We start from the raw sequence: 19,224 nt of genomic DNA on the forward strand, positions 1-19,224 counted from the left end.
TGAAATATTTCGAGACTGGGAGGCATTTCCCATAAAAATCTGTGTATGTGAAGGAAAAGATAATAAGGAAGGTGAAAATTTAGCCATACGTGATATTTTCAAATGCTGTCAGAGGACTCCCACACACAGTTTTCTGTGTCTTTAATTAAAGATGAGAAGATTTTCAATAGTATTTATATACAGTGGAGTATAGCAGTGTGTAGCTTGAAACCCTTAAAACTTCTATGGCTGTGCATTGACAGCCATTACTTCCTTTAATTCTCTTTACCTCTGCCTTCAAATTTACTTAACATTGTAGTCATGCATACTTTTCCTCTTAAACCGGTACAGAATAGAGGACCATGAATATGAAATTAAGAGTGTGCATGAACTTGAGAGGTGGCAGAAGTCATATGCAATGGAAGATCGAGGCATGCTTTGCAGTGCTTAGATGAGGAAACAGTAAGTGCAGCATAAAAGACATGGAGTGAACAGAGGGCTGTATAGTATTACAGTTTTCTTCTGATAATCTTATCAACTATTAAGCATTTGCTATTAAGCATTGCTCATCTTTCCCCTATTATGCTCCCTTTCTGTAAGTCACAGTAACTAGTATTTTTAAATAGATATTTCTGATCGTACATTTCCACAAGATAACAGAATGAATTAAACTTTTCATGCAGAGAGGGAAAAAATGTTTATTAGATTTCCATCTAATAATACCATCTTTTGCAGTATTTTTTTCATATGAAAGATTATATTGACTTACTCTTTTACACTGATAAAAAAATGCCAATTTCAATTCCTGTTTTCATAGACTTTCCTCCCAGTTTCTTTCTTGGATCTAATAGGCTTGTTTTGTTACATATCGAGATAAATAACTACACTTCCAATGTAATAAACTTCCTGCATACCACTGCCACAGCAATTACTTTCTTCGGGGCTTCTTTCTGCTTTTGTTGAGATATTTTATTGTTAAATTGTCTAAAATCTTGTTTTTACAGATTATCATTAAGAATTGAACCAGGTAGCAGCTCTCCTCGACTGGTTTCCTCCAAAGAAGATCTTGCAGGTATAAAATTTACTTGAAAGTTTGGATAAGAAAATACTTCCAGTTACAGAAAACCTTCACTGAAGTACTGAGGAAACCCATTTTATATCAAAGGGTTTCGGAGGGATTAATCAGTTTCAGAAATGTGTTTTTGTTGCAATTAGAAAATTATCTTGTAAGTACTATCAGAGAACCAATACTTTTCCCTGCATATGCATAGTTTCGGAGCATCCTTGGTCCAGAATGCCACTGCTCCTCTGATAGTTGTAARTGATCTAACTTCTATTGCAAATTTATATGTGGCCAGCTTGTGCTTGGGTTAGCATTGTTCTTTGCCTTGAATAATTCTTCTCTCCATATGATACTCACTTTTAAGATACTTTCAGAGGGAAATTATATCCCATATACGACCATTCTTCTAATTAGGCAAAACAAATCCATTGATCTTAAGTGAATGGAAGCAATTTGATTTCAGAATTAAGACTTCATTTGCTGAGACTGCAGATGATGTGTGTACTAGTTATTTGCCTGACTGTAGGAACAGGCATATATGGGTRGAAAAGAAAGAGCATTTTTGAGATTAGTCATTAGCAAGTTTCACAGTTTTAGTATGTAGCATCAAGTTTATTGCATTTCTATATCAAGACAGAAATACCACTATAGCCCAGAATGTCTAGAATTACGTCTGGAGATTGACTAGGGCAAGTTGCCAAGGTTGCCCACATTTACATCCAGATCTGCCACCAACCTTATTACCATTTAAAAGTCCACAGAGAAACTGTCACTCCCAGTAGTATTGTTGTGTTGTTTTGCAGAAGCCAGACCACCAGTTCAGAAATACTATCCATAGCGTGAATCATCAATAAAGATTGTTAACTTGTATATAAACAACTGGAGTCTGAGAGATAACTCAGTGTTTGTTAGCATTGGAACAGAAACTAGATTCGTTTTGTTTTTCACAAATGTGTGAATTTTCATTAATATTTAATAAATGAAGAAAGAACTCTCTGAGTAAAAAGGAATCAATGCAGTAAATAATAGAGGAAATTCTCCTTTCAGGTTTCTGTGTAAAGTAACACATAAAATTGAGAAAATTTTGTCRTGTAAAGGGGGAGAACAAAAGATTAATAATACCATTGTAGCATCATCAAAAAAAAATACAGTATCATCCATAAGTTGACCAAAACACACATACTTGCTGTACAGGCATGATTTATAAAATTAACTATTGTACCACAGTATCCAACCATCTTTCTTTCATTCTCATTTAATTTGATGCACAGATCCAATCTTGTCCCTGCTGTTTGGAAGTAGAAGATGGTAGCCATGGCTGCATTCGTTTGCTATATTTGCTGTGTCTTGTAAATCTGTGTGGTACCAGTGACTTGACAACGTGGATCTTTCATCTTTGTTTTTTCTACTCTTCAGTTATCACCTTTCATATTACTTTGTAGAAGTCACTGTATTCCAGTCAGATCTGAATACTACAGTCAGTATAGAAGTTCTGAGAGAGCCTGGATATAACATACTGCTTTCCTTGACTTAACTGAACATGCACCAGGGATTTTATTCAACATGAAGTGATGTCATAAAAGTGGAGCCTTGTTTTACCAAAACTAGGAAATATTTTTGATTAAAGGAACACTGTTGAGGTTGGTTGGCCCAAAGTATGACCTTCATTTTTTATTGCATATATATTTCCAGAAACCATGTCATTCTGTACAAGATGAGGGTTTGTGACGTGGGAATGGTTGTTTGGAAAGCAAATTCTTCAAAACCTGCCCGCCTCTATTAATGATTTAACCATCAAATAACAAGACATTGCGTGCAGCTCAGCCCTCATGGACAAGCTGGTGTGTAACAAAGCATTGGTGAACAACTCTACAATAACATATTGGTGTATGCATGCAGTGGAGCAGGGGGGAAGTATATGGAAACAGTTTTGAATTTGTAAAGCTTTTTACTAGACAGTGGCACATTTTTAAGAAGCTAAATTTAATCTCATTTTTATCTGTATCCTTTTTCAGTGTTTTGGTTAGATTCGTTACTTTTTGACATTCCCTCAAGCAGCTTCTCAATGCAATGCTAGGTTTACAAGTGAATTCTGAGCATCAATATATCACCTTTCCTAATATTTCATGGTTTTAGATTCTGTGATAGTTTCAGATTATGTCAAGAGTGACTTTATTTTAGTAAGATTACATTAAAAGAAGCTACCTTCACCTACATGTAAATACAGATTGACATTTTCTCATTAGGCACTGTAAGGTGCCTGATCATTCAGTTGTGTGGAACACCTATAGCTTTGAACAATCTGTGGAGACTGATGGTGGTGGTGACACTGTACAGTTTTGCTAGTAAGCAGCACACTGCTAATCACTGTTGTAAAAAAAAAAACATATTCTGAAAAAAAAAATCAGTGACATGAACATTGGCACTGTATGGCTAACCTCAGGTTAGGGTAAGTAAGTGGTATCTTAGGCTTGAAGTTGCAGTGTTAGACGGAACAAATAAAGCCAAGAAAGAGCTTGAATTCAATATATAAAAGCAATATCTCACAGAGCAAGAGAGGTCATTCCCCCCAAAAGACTGATATGTTGGAAGAAATTTAAAAGACCAACAAAAAGAACTAAAAGGGCTGGAGAGATCAATTTTAATAGAAAAAATCAATAACTAAGTCAATGAAAAGACATCAAGTACCTCATTTAGAATATTTGTAATTTAAATGACAAAAACTACATAAACTCACAATAGAAAGATTCATGTGAATGATCTGACTCATTTAGGAGGTTGCTTTACCTCTTAACTCCTAAAATAGATCACAATGAGTAATACTTCTCTATGAAATGCCTTCAAAGATTTCTTTTTATGGATGCATGTATAACTCTGGTGTTTTTTAAAAAACTTCCAGATAGTATTTGACAGCATTTTGGCTATGGAATCCTCTCTCATCAGAACATATGAAAGTAGAAGTATAAAATTAGTACTTCCTGTATTTTCAACTCTTCTTCCGTTTAAATGTTTCTGCAGAGACTTCTCTTCATACTGCTTAGTGCCATGTACTTGCATCAGTGAGCAATGCCTCTTATAATTTCCAACTGAGCTGAACACTGAATGCTTTATGTTGGCAGTAGTGTTCTAAAAGCTTTATGAGAAAAAGAAGGAAGCATTCATGACATTTGCTAATTATATTGTTTGCTTTACAAATGAAGAGAAGCATAAATATGTCTGCACACAGATTAAAAAAMCATCAAAATATATAAAATGTACTTATAGCAGCCATTATTTCAAGAGCTGTTCTATTTTAATTTCTTGTCCTGAAGGGCCAATTTTTTGTCTCATTGTGCTAAACCAAGTATGAATGGGGAAAAAAAGAGTCCAGATCTCATCTGACAAGCTGTTTCATTTTACATTCAAAATGTCTTTTCTTCTCACTAAATGAGATAGAGACAGAAAKAGAGAGAAATAAGAAAGAAGACACTAAATATCAAAGGAGAAAAATAAATACAGGCGCTCTTCCTTCATCTCTGAGCTCTGCATGTTAGCTTCTGTGAATACTGTAAATACCTTTCTAAGTGTCAAATGGCCAGTCATTATATAGGGAACTTCTTTCTTGTCTCAGGACTGTGAATTCCRTTCCTGGAGTCAGATACTCATTTGATCTGGTCTTCAGTCCCTGTAGTTGTAAGGAAAAAAAAATAAAATCTGCAGAAATAATAACTGAGAAGAAAACTTTTCTTTAGGAATTCCCTTTCCTCCCTGCCCCTGTAATGCTCAGTACAGTTACTTGTTGGGTAAAATAAAAGGAGATAGTTCACGGAGAAGAAACAGTTTTTAAGTAACGTAAGTTCAAAAGTAGTTGTTACAATTAATTAGCACCTTTTTACAGACATGTGACATTTGATTTTGTTTTTATGAGTTTTTTTAACTTGAAACTTGAAGATAAGACGAGCATCTCATATGATAATATCTTCAGTATTTGAAGCAGACATATGGTTATTTTGATAGTACTTACATTTAAATGCTTTACACTGGGGTTTTGATTCCATTTGAACATTCCATTAGCATGATTGTGAAAGTTCTGGCTTTGGTCCTAGCTGTGTAATTTGTGACCATCACCAATATTGTGTAATTCTTAATCARGGGCTTAGACTTTATTAGAGCTGTAATGAAAGACAATCAAAAATGTAGTTCCAAAGCTGGAAACAAAAACCTTGAAAGTGTCCTGAGCAGGGCAAGTAGTATGGCTTTATATTGCAGTGAGCTCAGCTGGAAAGGAGAAATTATGTTCAGGGTAATATTTATATTCATATCTACTCAACTGAGTATGTAATTTTATGGTATCTTGCAGTATTGAAAGGGTGAGTTTTTCCTTCGGAATCTGCAGTGCCCTGCAGTCTTACATGTTGTGTGAGGTTTTCTGTTTAGAATGAGAATTAATATGATGACTAGAAACTGAGTCTTGAGTCATTCCTATTGCTCCATTTTTCTGTTAGTGTTTCSTTTGAAGGCTAGGCACACTTGCAGGCTGCTGTGTTTCTAGCTCAGCTGGAGAGTTCTCATCTATTGCCAGTTAGACAATGAATGCCACCAGCATTTTGTAATACCCACATCAATTTTTCAATGACCTGCATCTGTGTGACCTGTGTCTATGTGACTATGGAACAGAATCCGGTGTGCTTTATTCAAAACTAAATTAGTTCCTGAAGAAGGTTAGTTAAGTAAGTTGAAATGAATTCAAATTGGGTGAGATTTAACTAAATATGAAGACAATGATTTGTTGCTTGTTTCACAATAAACATAAAATAGAAAAAGATATAGCCGTACGTTAGTCTTGGGTAATTCCAGTCTAAAGTATGTGTACACCAGTAATGAGAGATTTGACCATGGACACTTAAAAATAGCACATTTTAAGGTATTTGAGTCAACATTATTGGATTTAAATTATAGTTTGAGGTTGTATTTCCACTTCAGCCATTATGAGTCAGGAGTAAACCCACTCCAGTCAGCAGGCTTATAATGATGGAAGATGATCTGAAAGTAGTCTAGTTTCATGTTCAAGTCAATAGTTCAAAGTGTAGGAGTCTGAATATAGTGATTTTATTGAAATTTAAAGGCTCTTGGCCCCTTCAGGGCAGTCATGAGTTCAGTTCCTCTGATAGTCAGAAAAGTAGATGTTGTTCATAGCTAAGTCTAGCTGAGTTCCACATGTAACGTACTTTCTTCTTATAGGCTGCTATGTGTTACCAAGTACAGAGAAGAAGTCAGATATTGTGTTAATGATTCCAAAAATCTATTAAGGGCATTAAAAACAAGGAGAAATGTCTTCTTCAGATCCTAAATTACATTTTTTTTGTGTGTTAATGATGGAAATGGAGTTTCCCTTTCAGCATTGCAACTCTATCTTCTACACAACTCCTGCTTTCCCTCCTTCAAGAGAAGATGAACAGTTTATTCTAGCCAGGGATACTGTAGGTTTCTTTTTTCCACTTAAAATATCTTTAGGAGTGTGAGACTCAATAAAAGCAGTTATGTTCTCCACTATTTCTGTTTGCAAAATATTGGAGAAAACCATGTGTCCATTTTCCAGTTTGATTGCCAACCAGTTTTCCAGTAAATTTGAACAGGAGGCAGACATCTGATTAAAGTGGATGTCTCACAACAGGGTATGTTTTGTATATTAGTGGCTAAGATGGTCTCATTTAATTACCAAATTCATATATAATTGTGAATAGTGCTTTCACAAGAAGGTTTCATGGCTTCCATAGCACTGTAGAGATTCTGGTCTCTTGCAACAAACATTTAGAAAGGAGTTTTAAACGGTTTAATTGTATGTTTTCAGTAACTGTGATTCACACAACTTCTTTGGCAGCAACTTACGTCTGTTCTATCTGTTCATTCTGCCTTGCTATGGTGGGAGGGAGAGAGAATATATTTGGAGAGCTTATAGTATGCTAACTGTTCACAGTTTCCAGTTGAAATAGCTGTAAAAGACATCTGTGTTCTTGCAGTGTTGGCTATGAGGTGCCCACATTTATGGTACAGCCAGAAGACAGATTGTTTTAGAAGGTGCAGCTCTATCCATTTTCCCAGAACAAAAGAAAATATTAAGTGTAGTATATAGTAAATAAGTTATCCTTCTAAGCAACTAATTATCCTTAGAATTTGCAAACTAAGTATAGGTCAGTATAGAAAACTTAATGCATAATTTCTATGTCATCTTGATGAGTTCAGGAATCATGTCCTAATTAGAATATAGAAAAYAGGGCTTCTCCATGGACAGTCCTTGATTTGAGGGAGGTTGTCATGCTCAGTTTGGAACATCTCCCCTCAATGCACTGCCCTTTTTTAGTAGCCCCTGGCATAACTCTTAAGAGCAGAATAATTAGACCCGAGGTTTTACCCTGTCACACTAGCAGGAATTTGGAGTAAGTAAGCTGAAGCCAGTATATTTCCTTTTTGGTCAGTGGGGCAGAACTCAGCCCATTATGTTGAGTCCATTCAGCTTTGAAAGTTGCTGAAGAACTTTTAATATTTATTTTAGTTAATTAAAAGGAGTTGCTTTGTTTTATCAGATGTGAAGTATATGGTTTACATGTAAGAGCTGAAAACAGAAGGAGGAGACACTAGGATGTTTGCACATTTGTAGCCCTCTGGCAATAGGTATACTACACCAGTGACGTCTCGACGGCCCTCCTAGCATTTTAGATTCAAAAGAAAGCATAATTTTCCATGTAAACACTTATTCTGACATTTAGTTTTGCCATTTGTTTTACTGGTTGCTTTGGCAACCAATAAATAGTTTGTGCTAAGTGCTTTAGCAGCCAGTCGTTTTGTAAACATGAGGATTGTCTAATTCTCCTGCAAGTCTTTGATTATTACTTCATGTGTATAGTGTCTGCTTTCCTTATGCTGTACTTAAGGTGGAAATGGCAGAACTTCTTTTTCTCCACAAAAGTTTGCAGCCCATCCAGAAAATTTTGCCCTTGTGTTTCAAACTCAAACTCAGGCAAATCTCTTCCTTTGTGATACATTCTCTGCAAACATTTAAAACTCGTTTGAGTATTTTTGAAGGCAATTAATATCAAACAAATATGTGGGAATCACATGTTTTTATCAACCTCTAAATCCAGACAGAATTACTGTATTTTATGGGTTTTTCTTCCCAACAGAAAAGTTTTCCAATAATTAAGTTGTAGAAGAGCATTCTATCAAAGCAAATACAGTATAACCAGGGAGAAAATGATCATGCTCACTTTTTAAATTATTTATCACTTTGTATTAGTTTCTATCACTGCCTAATGAAGCAAATCTGTTTAATGTCCTAATTTACTGATATTTATTTTAATTGCTAAGCTATTACTCATTAGGAATTTTGAGAACATATAAAACAGCCAGACAACAAGGGATTTTACTAGTCTTTTTTTGTCTCTTCCTTGAGAGCAGCCACCTGAAATAATTTTTGCAAAATTTTTGCTGATTTGGTTAATGTATTTTTTTTGAACTCAGATTCAGAGTTTCCCTTCTGCTGTGCTCTCACAACGGGTATATCTTCACTGCCAGCACAGGTGTCGTCCAGCCTGTGCACTAGCCTGTAGATCGAGCTGCAAGAAACTCAACATTCACGCTGAAGTGTAAGTCAGGGATTTGCTCATTCCACTGATGCAGTATAAGTAACACAAATGCAGAAATGCAGGAAGCATTTAAAGGAAATACACTCAAGTCTGTTTATCGTGCAGTCATAAGTTGATTAGGGATGTGGTTAGCTGTGCTTGAGCTTAATAACTGTGGCATAGACAAAAGTGTGCMCCAGGTTTCTGTTGGGCTTGCCCAGTTTGCTGCTGCTGCTGTCCTTGCTGATGATATTAAACCAGACCAGTGAGCTTACCTATACTGTAATTTCATCTTTCACTACATTATTAAAATACTTCCACAATCCTGCTCTGAGATACTGRATTGAGCAGTACTGGGGAGCCTTCTCTAGGGTCCATTTTGTATTTTATTTGACATTTCATATATTAACATCAACAAACTCCCTCCTGTGTCCACACCACTTAATTGGTAACAGCTGGTTCCCTTTCTGGTAATCTTAACAAAAAAGGAAGCCAGAATTAAATAGTCCAGAAAGACTGGATTTCTTTGTCACACATGCACACAAGTTTTTCAGAACACAGATGGGGAGAGGGTGAATAGATCTGCGCCTGCCTAAGCTGTACTTGCCCAGTAGAGGACATCAGTCTCCTGAGAGGATAACCCAGCATGACTCACTGTTGTACTTGAATTTGTGAGAAGTATAACTTAATACACTTCTCTGATTGAAACTGTTCTGTTTTTTGTTGTTGTTGTTGTTGTTATTGCCAGACAGCTTTTTATTTTACTTAAATACATTACAAAAGATTGACCCACCTATCAGTGTTTATTCCCTCACTGCAAACAATGAATGAAAGCCTGCAGCTTTTGGAATTAGCCTTTAAATTAGTGGATTTAGTTAATGCAGATGTGAACACAAGGCAAAGACTGTATCAAAGGAGAACCACACTTGGGAAATAATTGTGTGTCTATTCCAAGCATTCTTGGCACAGGTAGGTGGTAATGTTTGGGGAAAAGAAAATGGGCCAAACTATGCTTGTTACAGATTGAAGAGATAATGTATGAGACAGTAGGGGCTATGGAGAAAATCTTCTAATAGATTAACCAATAAATGTGATCTGGAGTCCTATAAACATAAAATAGGTCTAAAAATGGATTTTGGAAGTAAAGTGAAGGATGAGAACTACATGTACTGCAGATCTTTCTCCTTCTCTCTCCCTTTCAAAATTTGTGAGGGAGACTGCTTGCACAAAGCAAGTCAGTTGACTTTGAGGCTCTGTCTGTGCTTATCATGACTTTTCTTCAGTGACTAAATAAGTTTGTTGTTGGAATTTTTAAGCTGACTCCTGATTATAGAGAAAAGTAAACCTGAACATTTTGCTTGAAAATCTACTAAGGACTATAATAAATGAAGGATCATTGAGAAGTGGAAGGAAGCCAAGGAAAAAGAATGAGCTGTAGGTGGTAAACTGCAGGTTAGAAATTAAAGAAACTGAGAATGATTTTTGAAGCAAAACATAAACAGATTTTAAGCATGTTAGAACTAGAAAGCATTGGAGAAAATTGTGATTCATCTGGACTGTCAGTGGGAGGGGGACTCAGAGAAGGAAAGGACAGTGCAGCAAAGCTAGACTATTTATTTGCAGCAGTCTTAATCACAAATTCTGTTGAACATTTCCATAGCCTTAAAATATTCTTCTTAAATTAAAAAAAAAAAGGAAATAGAATGTAGATTTGCTGAGACAAAAAATGTAAATTCTGGAATAAACTGTGAATTAATTTTTAACTTCATTTGAAATTTCTAGAATTACYGCTCCTTGACTGCTAAAATAGACAGACTAATACTCTCTATCACTTACTATCCTTAGGGAAAAAAAATGCATGGCAGAGTAAGGTTTCCAAAATATTTTTTATAAATTTATTTATACCTTTTGCTGTTATCCAGTGGGGCAGGGGAAGAGGATTGGAATAGGACACTAATTAGAGCAACAGGGATCATGTGGCAGATGCACAAAATCCTTATGCTGCCTTTACTCTCAGGAGAGGATTTTAAAAAATAGTTTACAGTCCCTCTGAAGAAAGGGTGCTTCATGCAGTAATGAAAATCATGTTCATAGCCTCTGTAGCAACAGGCCTTTCCACACTATTTCCAATCAGCAGGCAGACTTAAATTTGTCTGACCAAAACACAGTGGGTTTTTTTTGTTGACATAACTTTTTTGGGGGGGCCATGCACTCTGAAGGACAGCCAAGCACTCTTGTACTTATTCTTGGTTTGCTTTTGTCTAGGAAAAAGGCATAATTCACATCTCTCTTGCATGTTGATGTGTTAATAGGATTTAGTTGAATTGTAAAGAAATATTTTGAAAACAAAAACTTTGCTTTTAAAATAGCCATCATTCTAGATGTCATTCTTTTTGTGTTTTTGTTGATTTTGTGCACAAAATTCTTTATTGTCTGTTTTGCAAGTAGGTCTTTGTAAATGAAGGTTTTTCTTATCACCCATTGACTTTGTTACAACGGTAACAGAACAGTAAAAGTTTACTGTGGAGATTTAGCTAGAGTCTGTGGCTTTGAATGTCCATATTAAGTTTTAGAAACAGAGCTGGTAAAACCAAATATATATATATATATATATATATTTCTTAGATGCTCACCAAAAAATAACAATAATTGAGACTGTTTTACCATCCAAAAAAACTCCTGTCACTTGGTTTTTCAGCATTTGATGTGTGACTCATTTTCAGTTTTCTTTTTGGGTTCCTACTATTAATTTGCTGACTGATATTTAGCAGAGAAAAATTGTGAGCTATAATTTCTTCCCCTGTTGCTTTTTTTAAAACTCTGGAGACTGTAGATGTTCACATGTTCTACTGAAGGATTGCAAAAGTAACATTCATTTATAACATTTGAAGGATTATTCATGGAAAAATTATGCAAAGGAAAAACAGTGAGATCCTTTGGGATATGTGTAAACTTTTCCAAATGTTCCTGCCACAGATCTCTAAACAGCACTCAGCTCATTCTGATTAAGTTGTCTCACATTTCCTAATGTAAACAAATTTTAATAATGTTTTAATATTTTTATACACTTATTTTTTGTACATGTCAGCATAGCCTTGAAAATGATGCTGAGAAATAATGAAAACCAAATTAGCCTTTGTTCATGCCAGCTGACTGGAAAATCCTACGAAGAGTGCTTTGTCTCCATGAAAGGCAAAATAACAGAATAGCGATCATGGTAACAGTATGCACTAGGAAGGAAGCCAGGGGAGTAAAGAAGAGAGTTAGCAGTAGCAGATGACTTCACTTACTGGAAAAAAAGGGGGGCAAAATAACTCAATCTGAAGTGAAATTAAGTACTGGAATTTTGTTATCAGCAGTATCAGGCGTAGCTCCCCCAGCTAATCGCTCAGCAGTCTGGTATGTTCATGAACATCACTTGGTCTTCGCAGGTTTCATCAGTATCTTGCCGCTTTGGCATCCTTCTCAGCACAGGCTGTCTTCCCCCTTTACAGAAATGAGGTCATCTCCCCTATGCCCCATACACACTGACATCTTCCGCACCCCAGGCTTTTCCTGCATTGACTGTGTCCTGCTGCAGAGCTTCTGTCCTATGAGACTCTGAACTTTGCAGCTGCCTCTTCATAGACATTTGAAAGCAGAAGCGATGCAAAGATGTTGTGAAGGTGTTTAGGCTCTGATTCTTTTTGTCTTAGCACAAAGTTAGCAGAGCCTAGAAGATGCAGGACTACATGGAAAATAGTCAGTCTAGACAGAGTAATGTCAGCATCACTGATATTTCTTTCTTCGTCTTATCTCACAAAGCATGGTATTTTCTTTCATCAGGATCTCCACATCACTAGGAATTAAAGTGAGTCCGTTATCTCCTTTCACAGGACTGATTGAAACAATTGCAATTGATGGCAATTGTGTCTAATAGCAAGAAAACTAGGCTGGAATTGTTGGCTTAAGTTGTGAGGCTGCTACAGCCTTTGCCACAAGTTCTTTCACTCTTTATACCTCTCACTTTAGTCAGGCAGTATTTTAGTCTGATCTGAATTCTGATACAATAGATTCTGTAACCTATCTTCAATCTGAGATATAAAGTCATTTTAGACAACTTACATTACTTGTTTTGTTATTTTTAATCAACTTTTCTGTTCTGAGGATGTCCAGTTATTGAAATTCTTGCTAAAATTGAGTTATAGTGATTATTCTTTACATCTTTTTGTTTGCACTGTATTCCTGTTAGTGTAAATTTCAACCACATACTTCCTTAATGGAGTCCTTTCTAAGAGAAGGGAGTGTAGAGTGGAAATTCTCAAAGAACTATTTCTATTGGCGGATGGTATGTATTATTTTGATAGAGGTAGCATTTGAACTTATGAATACTTCAAGTATTGCAGATAAATCCAACTGACTTGAATTTCTTTATGACTTGATTGTGTCAGCACAAAACTCGTTATTTGGCAGCTCTTTTTCTCCATAAGTAGTTGTGGTGCAGTCTCTGTGCTTTGTCTCCATGAACATTGTCTTAGAATCAAAGAAATCAAGCTGTTTTACAGCTTTGAGCTCAGGGACGCTCCATGGTGAGAAACTTAAACTTTTAAACACTTACATGTTAGAAAATTTAACACAGTTATTTTGACATGTTTCAAAGCTTCTGTGTGACAAAGCACTGCATCATACTGGTACGCAGTTAGGGCTATGCATCACTACTCTTTTGTAAGTAGTGAATGCATAAGTATGCTCAATAAATGGTTAAAAATACAGCATAATGCCTTGGTAGCTCTCAGTGAATTATAAGGACTTAAGGACTTAATATAAATAGTAATTTAGAATCCAGGTTCTGGCACCAAAGAGAAAAAATTTGAACAATGCAACAGAAAGCAATAAAAGACAAATAATTTTCTCATAATTTTCAAGAAAATTCTCTTTAAGGTGTCACAGTCTTCATGCTGGGTCTCAGTTCAGATATGTTTTAAGCATCTCAGCAGGCAGTAATATCAGTAACATGAAAACATCTGACAGAAATTCACTGCAAAGTCAGCATATAGAGAGAATTCTTTTCTGTGGACCGAGTTTGTCACAAGGACTGGAGAATTTAGAACAAATAAGCAAAAAAGTGTAAACACTTATAAAACTTCTGGATGCATTTGGTTGGTTTCTGCTCAAATTTTAAGAATATAACAAAATCTCCTAGTAAAAGACATTGGCAAAATATATGTTCTTAATAGGAGTGCATTAAGTCTGAAAATTTTGCCTGGTGAGGTACTAATTCAAAAGTTTTTACACTAAACTAACTGTGTAATTGTACTCTGATTCATTCTTTTTATATTCCAACCTGTGCTTCACCTCCATGGCAGAAGAGGAAAATGAACTCTATTAACTATACAGGAAAAGCCACTGTCTTCCTACAGCCCAAACTGAACAAAATTTTAATTGAAAAATGCAGCAGAATATTGTACTTTTGTCTTCAAATCTTCCCAGGCATATGGTTCTGGTTGAATCTCTGGATCAAGAAATGATTAGAAGTGCATTTTTTCAGAATTGCATTTGACCTTTAAACGTGAGACATTCTCTGAAGCCACATATGCCGGAGTGACTCATGCTACTAATGTCATGTTTCATAAATTCGCAACAGTGTGATAAACAAATTGTAGCAAAGACAAGCAGTCCAAAACCCTCCTGTAAATAACTGTACACAGGAAGAAGGTAGAAAACTGTATTATAAACTGTTCTCTCTTTTTGCTCTCCCGTTAAATTGATGATCTGTTAAATTATGTTACTGAAAGTTCCTCTAATGAACTTTTGTTTCCTCTGTCCCTCTGTTGCTAGAAGCGGTTTTATCTTTCTCTTTGTTTTGAGGCTCCTTTACATGTTAATTAAACAGCATGATGGATGGTTTGATCAAATTTATAGAATGCTATGTGGATAAGATTTTTCCTCCTACTGCAAGGGAACAACCCTTTACAAAATTACRAAGGGAACAACCTTTGTAATTCTTTCTAGTAATGATTAATTTTGTAGTGTCATTCCTGAGTCTAGGCTATGGGGAAGTGAAAATACAGGTAATTGGGAACTGGTTCACGTATCTCATAAAACTTGATGTAAATCTAGATTGCTGAGTAGATAGGGACAGTTGTTCTTTTTTGTTGTGGTTTAGTTTGCTTTACTTTGTTTTGATTGGGGTTTTTTGCCCTTTAGCAGGATGAAATCTGTTCCTTCTTGTGTCCTATTAATGTTCAAGGCAGAAGCAGCTGATGAGTAATTTCTGCATTGGGGGAGAAAGGAAGCTGGAGACATAGCAGATGCAGAATCATTTCTGGTACAACTAGTTGTCCAACTGTGCCCCAGAATGTTTTTTCTACTGCTATTTGTCACTAATCTGAGTCTAGACACTTATGAATGGATTCTGATGACAGTTCTGTGTGGTTTTTCACATCATGAAGTTTCTGTCTCTGTTGACTCTTACAGGCAGTTTCAGATTACAGGTAGAAGTTGAATAGGCTAAGGTCCCTGGAGCCTCCAAGAAGTGGTTCCTGTAATGTAGGGGGAAGTTTGTTTTGCTGCTACCTGATTTGCACCAAGTCTGGAGAGGTGGGGCAGGCAGCCACTTTTCATGGCTATCACTCCCACTTCTGTCGTCAGTGCTGACATCACAGTTAAATATTTAAAAATGAAATGTTTTTATTGTGAGGCCTAGAATAGCTTTACATTCACGGAAGATGGTGATAGACCATGTTGTTCTCTGCTGTATTGCAAAGTTCACTGCCAGCCTTTTGCAAACAGCTTCAAGGAACCGGAACAAGAACAGCTTGTCCGTGTTTTCTGTGGGGCCTCATAAAATCTGTGAAATGAGAGAAAGAGTAATTGCAATGAAACATCCCTAAAGCTTGTAGATGACTGAGAAATAATACAACTGTATGACCATTAGAAACATGAAAAGCCCCTGCTTTCTCTTACATGCTTAAGCTGTGAGTCAGTATGAGCAATTGTTTACAGTTGACTGGAGTTGAGAATAAAATTCAGAACATATGTGTGAACATTCCTGCTCACACCCGAAGTACAAACTGACTTTACGGCTTTGCATATTACACTTTGGCATATCCAGCTGTTATATGGATGTCAAGACTTTTTGTTGGAGTTCATCCTTAAAAGTATGTCTAAAGCTGTTTTGAAAAAGTCTTCCAGACAGTTCAAGAAAATAAAGATGATTTCTTAACAGAAATGAATGGTGTAACCCAATTATGCAAGAAACACTTTTCAGAAATGGTGCCTTCTGGGTATCTGTAATAATTCATTTTAATCAGTGGCTAAACAAAACAGCTCTTCAGGTTTCTGTTCTTTGTGTCGCTTCAGTGTTAATTGATCTCTCTTTAGGTCCATCTGAAATGTCTGTAGTTATGAAATTCAGCAGGAGACCAACATGTCCTGATGCCTCAGTGGCAGCAAGTCTGCCAACACCTCCTGTACCAAGGCACAGGAAGAGTCACAGCCTGGGAAACAAGTAGGTACTCCAGTCTGTCTCACTCTCAAGCACTTCATGCAGCACAAGGGTTTAATCCAGCAGTAGAACACTGTTCGGTATTTGCCTCTTCCATTTCTTGAATTGTAGGAGTGCTTCAGGTGTTACTGTGTATTCTCTAGGTTTTCCCAGAGAGGTGCCTCTTGACACTTTGTTATTTTTACTAACTTTTTTTGTTACTGYCGGAAAATAGCAGTATTCAAAAGCTACATAGCCACTTTGGTCTGTAGATGTCCGATATGTATAACAGATTTATTCTTTTTTAGTATCTAAGTAATACATCTAAGGAAACTTACTGTCTACTTGGTGATCTTTCCTTATTGTTCAGGAAAATTGCAAGTTTTTGCACTGTTCTAGCTGGGTAAAATGGATTACGTACATTTTTCTCTGTAACATTTACCCAGCTAATAAGAGCACCTGCTTTCCTGTTAAAGTTTCAGTGTCTAACCAATTTCACAATTAGTGGATTAAGGAAAAAAAAAATATGTGAATTTTCCTAAGTCACAGCGGGCCAGTATGTTAGTTCAGCTTAGAAAAGGACCACTAAGCAGTGAATTCACTGCTTTTCTGCCTTTGCCTCTACCGAAGTAGTTCAGCTTCTGTACAGAGAAGAGTCAAAAACCTTAACACATTTCTGCAGGTGGGAATTTATAATGGTTAATTGTAAAGGCCACAAAATATGAAATTTGTTGGTAGTCAAGGAGCATATATACAAGCAGTAGGAAAATGTGAGAAGTAACATTGAACTGTCTGCTATTTAAGAACTTACTGACATTTATGTTCTTTGTATGGTGAGGCATAGCCTGAGTGGAAAAAGTCAGGAGCAAAGTGTTGTTATCAGAGTCCATAAGAGCTTTTTTGCATTTTTCTGTTTCTGATTCTCCAGCATGATGTGTCAGCTCAGCGTAGTGGAGAGCAAAAGTGCCACCTTCCCAACAGAGAAGCCGCGCCATCTGCTGGATGACAGTGTGCTGGAATCGCACAGCCCAGCACGCAACCATGTGCTAAGCTCTGTTTTCTCTAATGGCATTTCCATAGGTAAGGTCTGTAGGGAGAGGTGCCTGCTTTTCTGTAGTGGTTCTCTTGAAATTGACAAAGATGCCCAAAAATATGAAATTAGGAAAATCATTAGCTACTGGACAGAGATTGGTCCCTTTTTATAGAAGAAAATAGGTAAGAACTGCTACTCAGCTACCTATTCAACTTTATCTGAAACAACTTTCTTCGGTTACCTACAGATGGTTTTGACAGAAATGGCATAAAGGAAGATTGTCTTTGTCTACGCTCTGTATGCAACATGGACTGTTTGTCAGTTTTCRCTAGCAAAAGAAAAGTGCTACTGAGACAAAGATATATTTCAAAAGCTACATTTTCAAAACGAAAACTTATTTTAATGGTATGTTTTAGAAGGCGAGAGAATAGGATAGCTGTGCTCTCTGTGAGACTTCAGAAGTAGCATAATGGACTTTCAAAAGAGGATGATGACAACTACACTACAGTGTTATAATTAATCAAATAATTATAATAATGAAAACAAAATGACTATCTCTAGGATAGAAAACAGACTGTGAGGGCTAGTAGGATACTTGATCAAGGAGAGCTTCACACTAAGATAGTCTCTGAACTTCTGAAAATATAGACACAGCTCACTGTATTATACTGAGCAGTAAAAGATCAGTCTTGGGCAAATTAGAATAATCTTTATGTATGTGAGTCAAATAGCTGTGCCAAGGAAAGTGGGAGAAATTGGTCATGGGCTTGGAAGAGAAAAAGGGACTGCCATTGTGAATGCCATTCCATTGATTTGTTATGGCTCCAAGCAGCAGCATACAGCTGCCATACTCTCCAAACAGTGATACTATGTCTAATACTCTAATAACTTTAATCTACCTAGTACAAATACTATCTTACAAACTGACTTAATTTTATCTTCCTGAAATACTCAGCTTTTAGAAGGAAAAGCAGTATTATGAAAATGAAAATAGCATGCAGACATTTTGTGTTTAAAACATAGCATAAACATAAATGGGAAAGGCTCATGTAAGCCTCTGATTTTAGATTTTACCTTAAACTCTAAAGGCTTCAACTCTGAAACATGATTTGAATAACCAATTTCCATAATACTCTTTAATGATTATTCTTACGATCCACCTACATTTTATCTTCCCTTGGGTGGTTTTCTTACTCCTTCTCTGTACTCCTCCTTTTCTAGATAGCAGTGAAAGCTCAGAATTCAGTGAGGAACTGTCTTCAGGGCTTGAAAGGTGAGTTAGTCTTCATTTATACTAACTCAGTACTATACAGAATTAGCTAAAAAATTCCCAAGTGACCCTTAACACAGAAAAACCATAAATCAGGAGTTATTTTTATCCAATTTTTGATCAGATAAGAAACAATGGTAAGCTTTTTGAAGTAAATCGCTGTAAACTTGCTTTTTTTTCCCCATGGGAACTACTTCTGTCATGTTGATCAAGCACTAATTGTTGAAGATCTCAGACTAGAATTTTTCTCTTGAGATGTTTACGTTCACAAACAGGGGACGTTTGTATGCCACGCTGGGGCCCAACTGGAGAGTACCAATCCGGAATTCTCCCAGGAGTCAAAGCTGTGTCTACAGGTACATTTCATGGTCTACCTTGTTTAGTGTGTGGTGCTAAACTTTAATTTGAGTCTCTACATTTTCCTAGCCTAATGTATTTTGTGAAGTATCCTTGTATGACCATAGCAACTCATGGGAGACCACCTGATAAAGTGGGGCAAAAGTATCTTTGGTAACAGGGTGGCCAACCTGGGAGGCAGGACTTTAAACTAGGAATGATGACGAAGGAGAGACTGACCAACAGCCAAGTGGTGGGATGGGATTGGCAAGCAAAKGATCTGGAGTGATCTGAGCAGGAGGGACCTCTTCATCAGCACAACAGATGTGATGTGGAATCACCCCAAGCATATGCAGGTAAACAAGGAAGTGCTTCTGGGACCACATTATAGGGAAAGATCTCATACCCTTCCTGGGAAGTCAGCACATGGAGGAGCCTCTCTGAAGTGCCTGTGCACTGGCACACGCAGACTGGAGA

The 19,224-nt window shown here is 36.5% G+C and overlaps 1 protein-coding gene across 2 annotated transcripts in view; it reads left to right on the forward strand.

Annotated features, from left to right (window-relative positions):
- The window catches only part of RALGPS1 (Ral GEF with PH domain and SH3 binding motif 1), a 127,464-nt gene that overhangs the window by 98,805 nt on the left and 9,435 nt on the right, over positions 1 to 19,224 (forward strand). For both annotated transcript variants that reach the window (XM_085300495.1, XM_085300496.1), the window contains 5 exons: positions 984 to 1,051; positions 16,006 to 16,132; positions 17,037 to 17,188; positions 18,363 to 18,414; positions 18,687 to 18,767. In XM_085300495.1, coding sequence (XP_085156621.1) covers positions 984 to 1,051; positions 16,006 to 16,132; positions 17,037 to 17,188; positions 18,363 to 18,414; positions 18,687 to 18,767 — 480 coding nt within the window. The remainder of the gene's footprint in view (positions 1 to 983; positions 1,052 to 16,005; positions 16,133 to 17,036; positions 17,189 to 18,362; positions 18,415 to 18,686; positions 18,768 to 19,224) is intronic.

The sequence above is a fragment of the Rhea americana genome, unplaced genomic scaffold (genome assembly GCF_003343005.1).
Source record: "Rhea americana isolate MKP2758 unplaced genomic scaffold, rheAme1 scaffold_164, whole genome shotgun sequence".
Taxonomy (NCBI): domain Eukaryota; kingdom Metazoa; phylum Chordata; class Aves; order Rheiformes; family Rheidae; genus Rhea; species Rhea americana.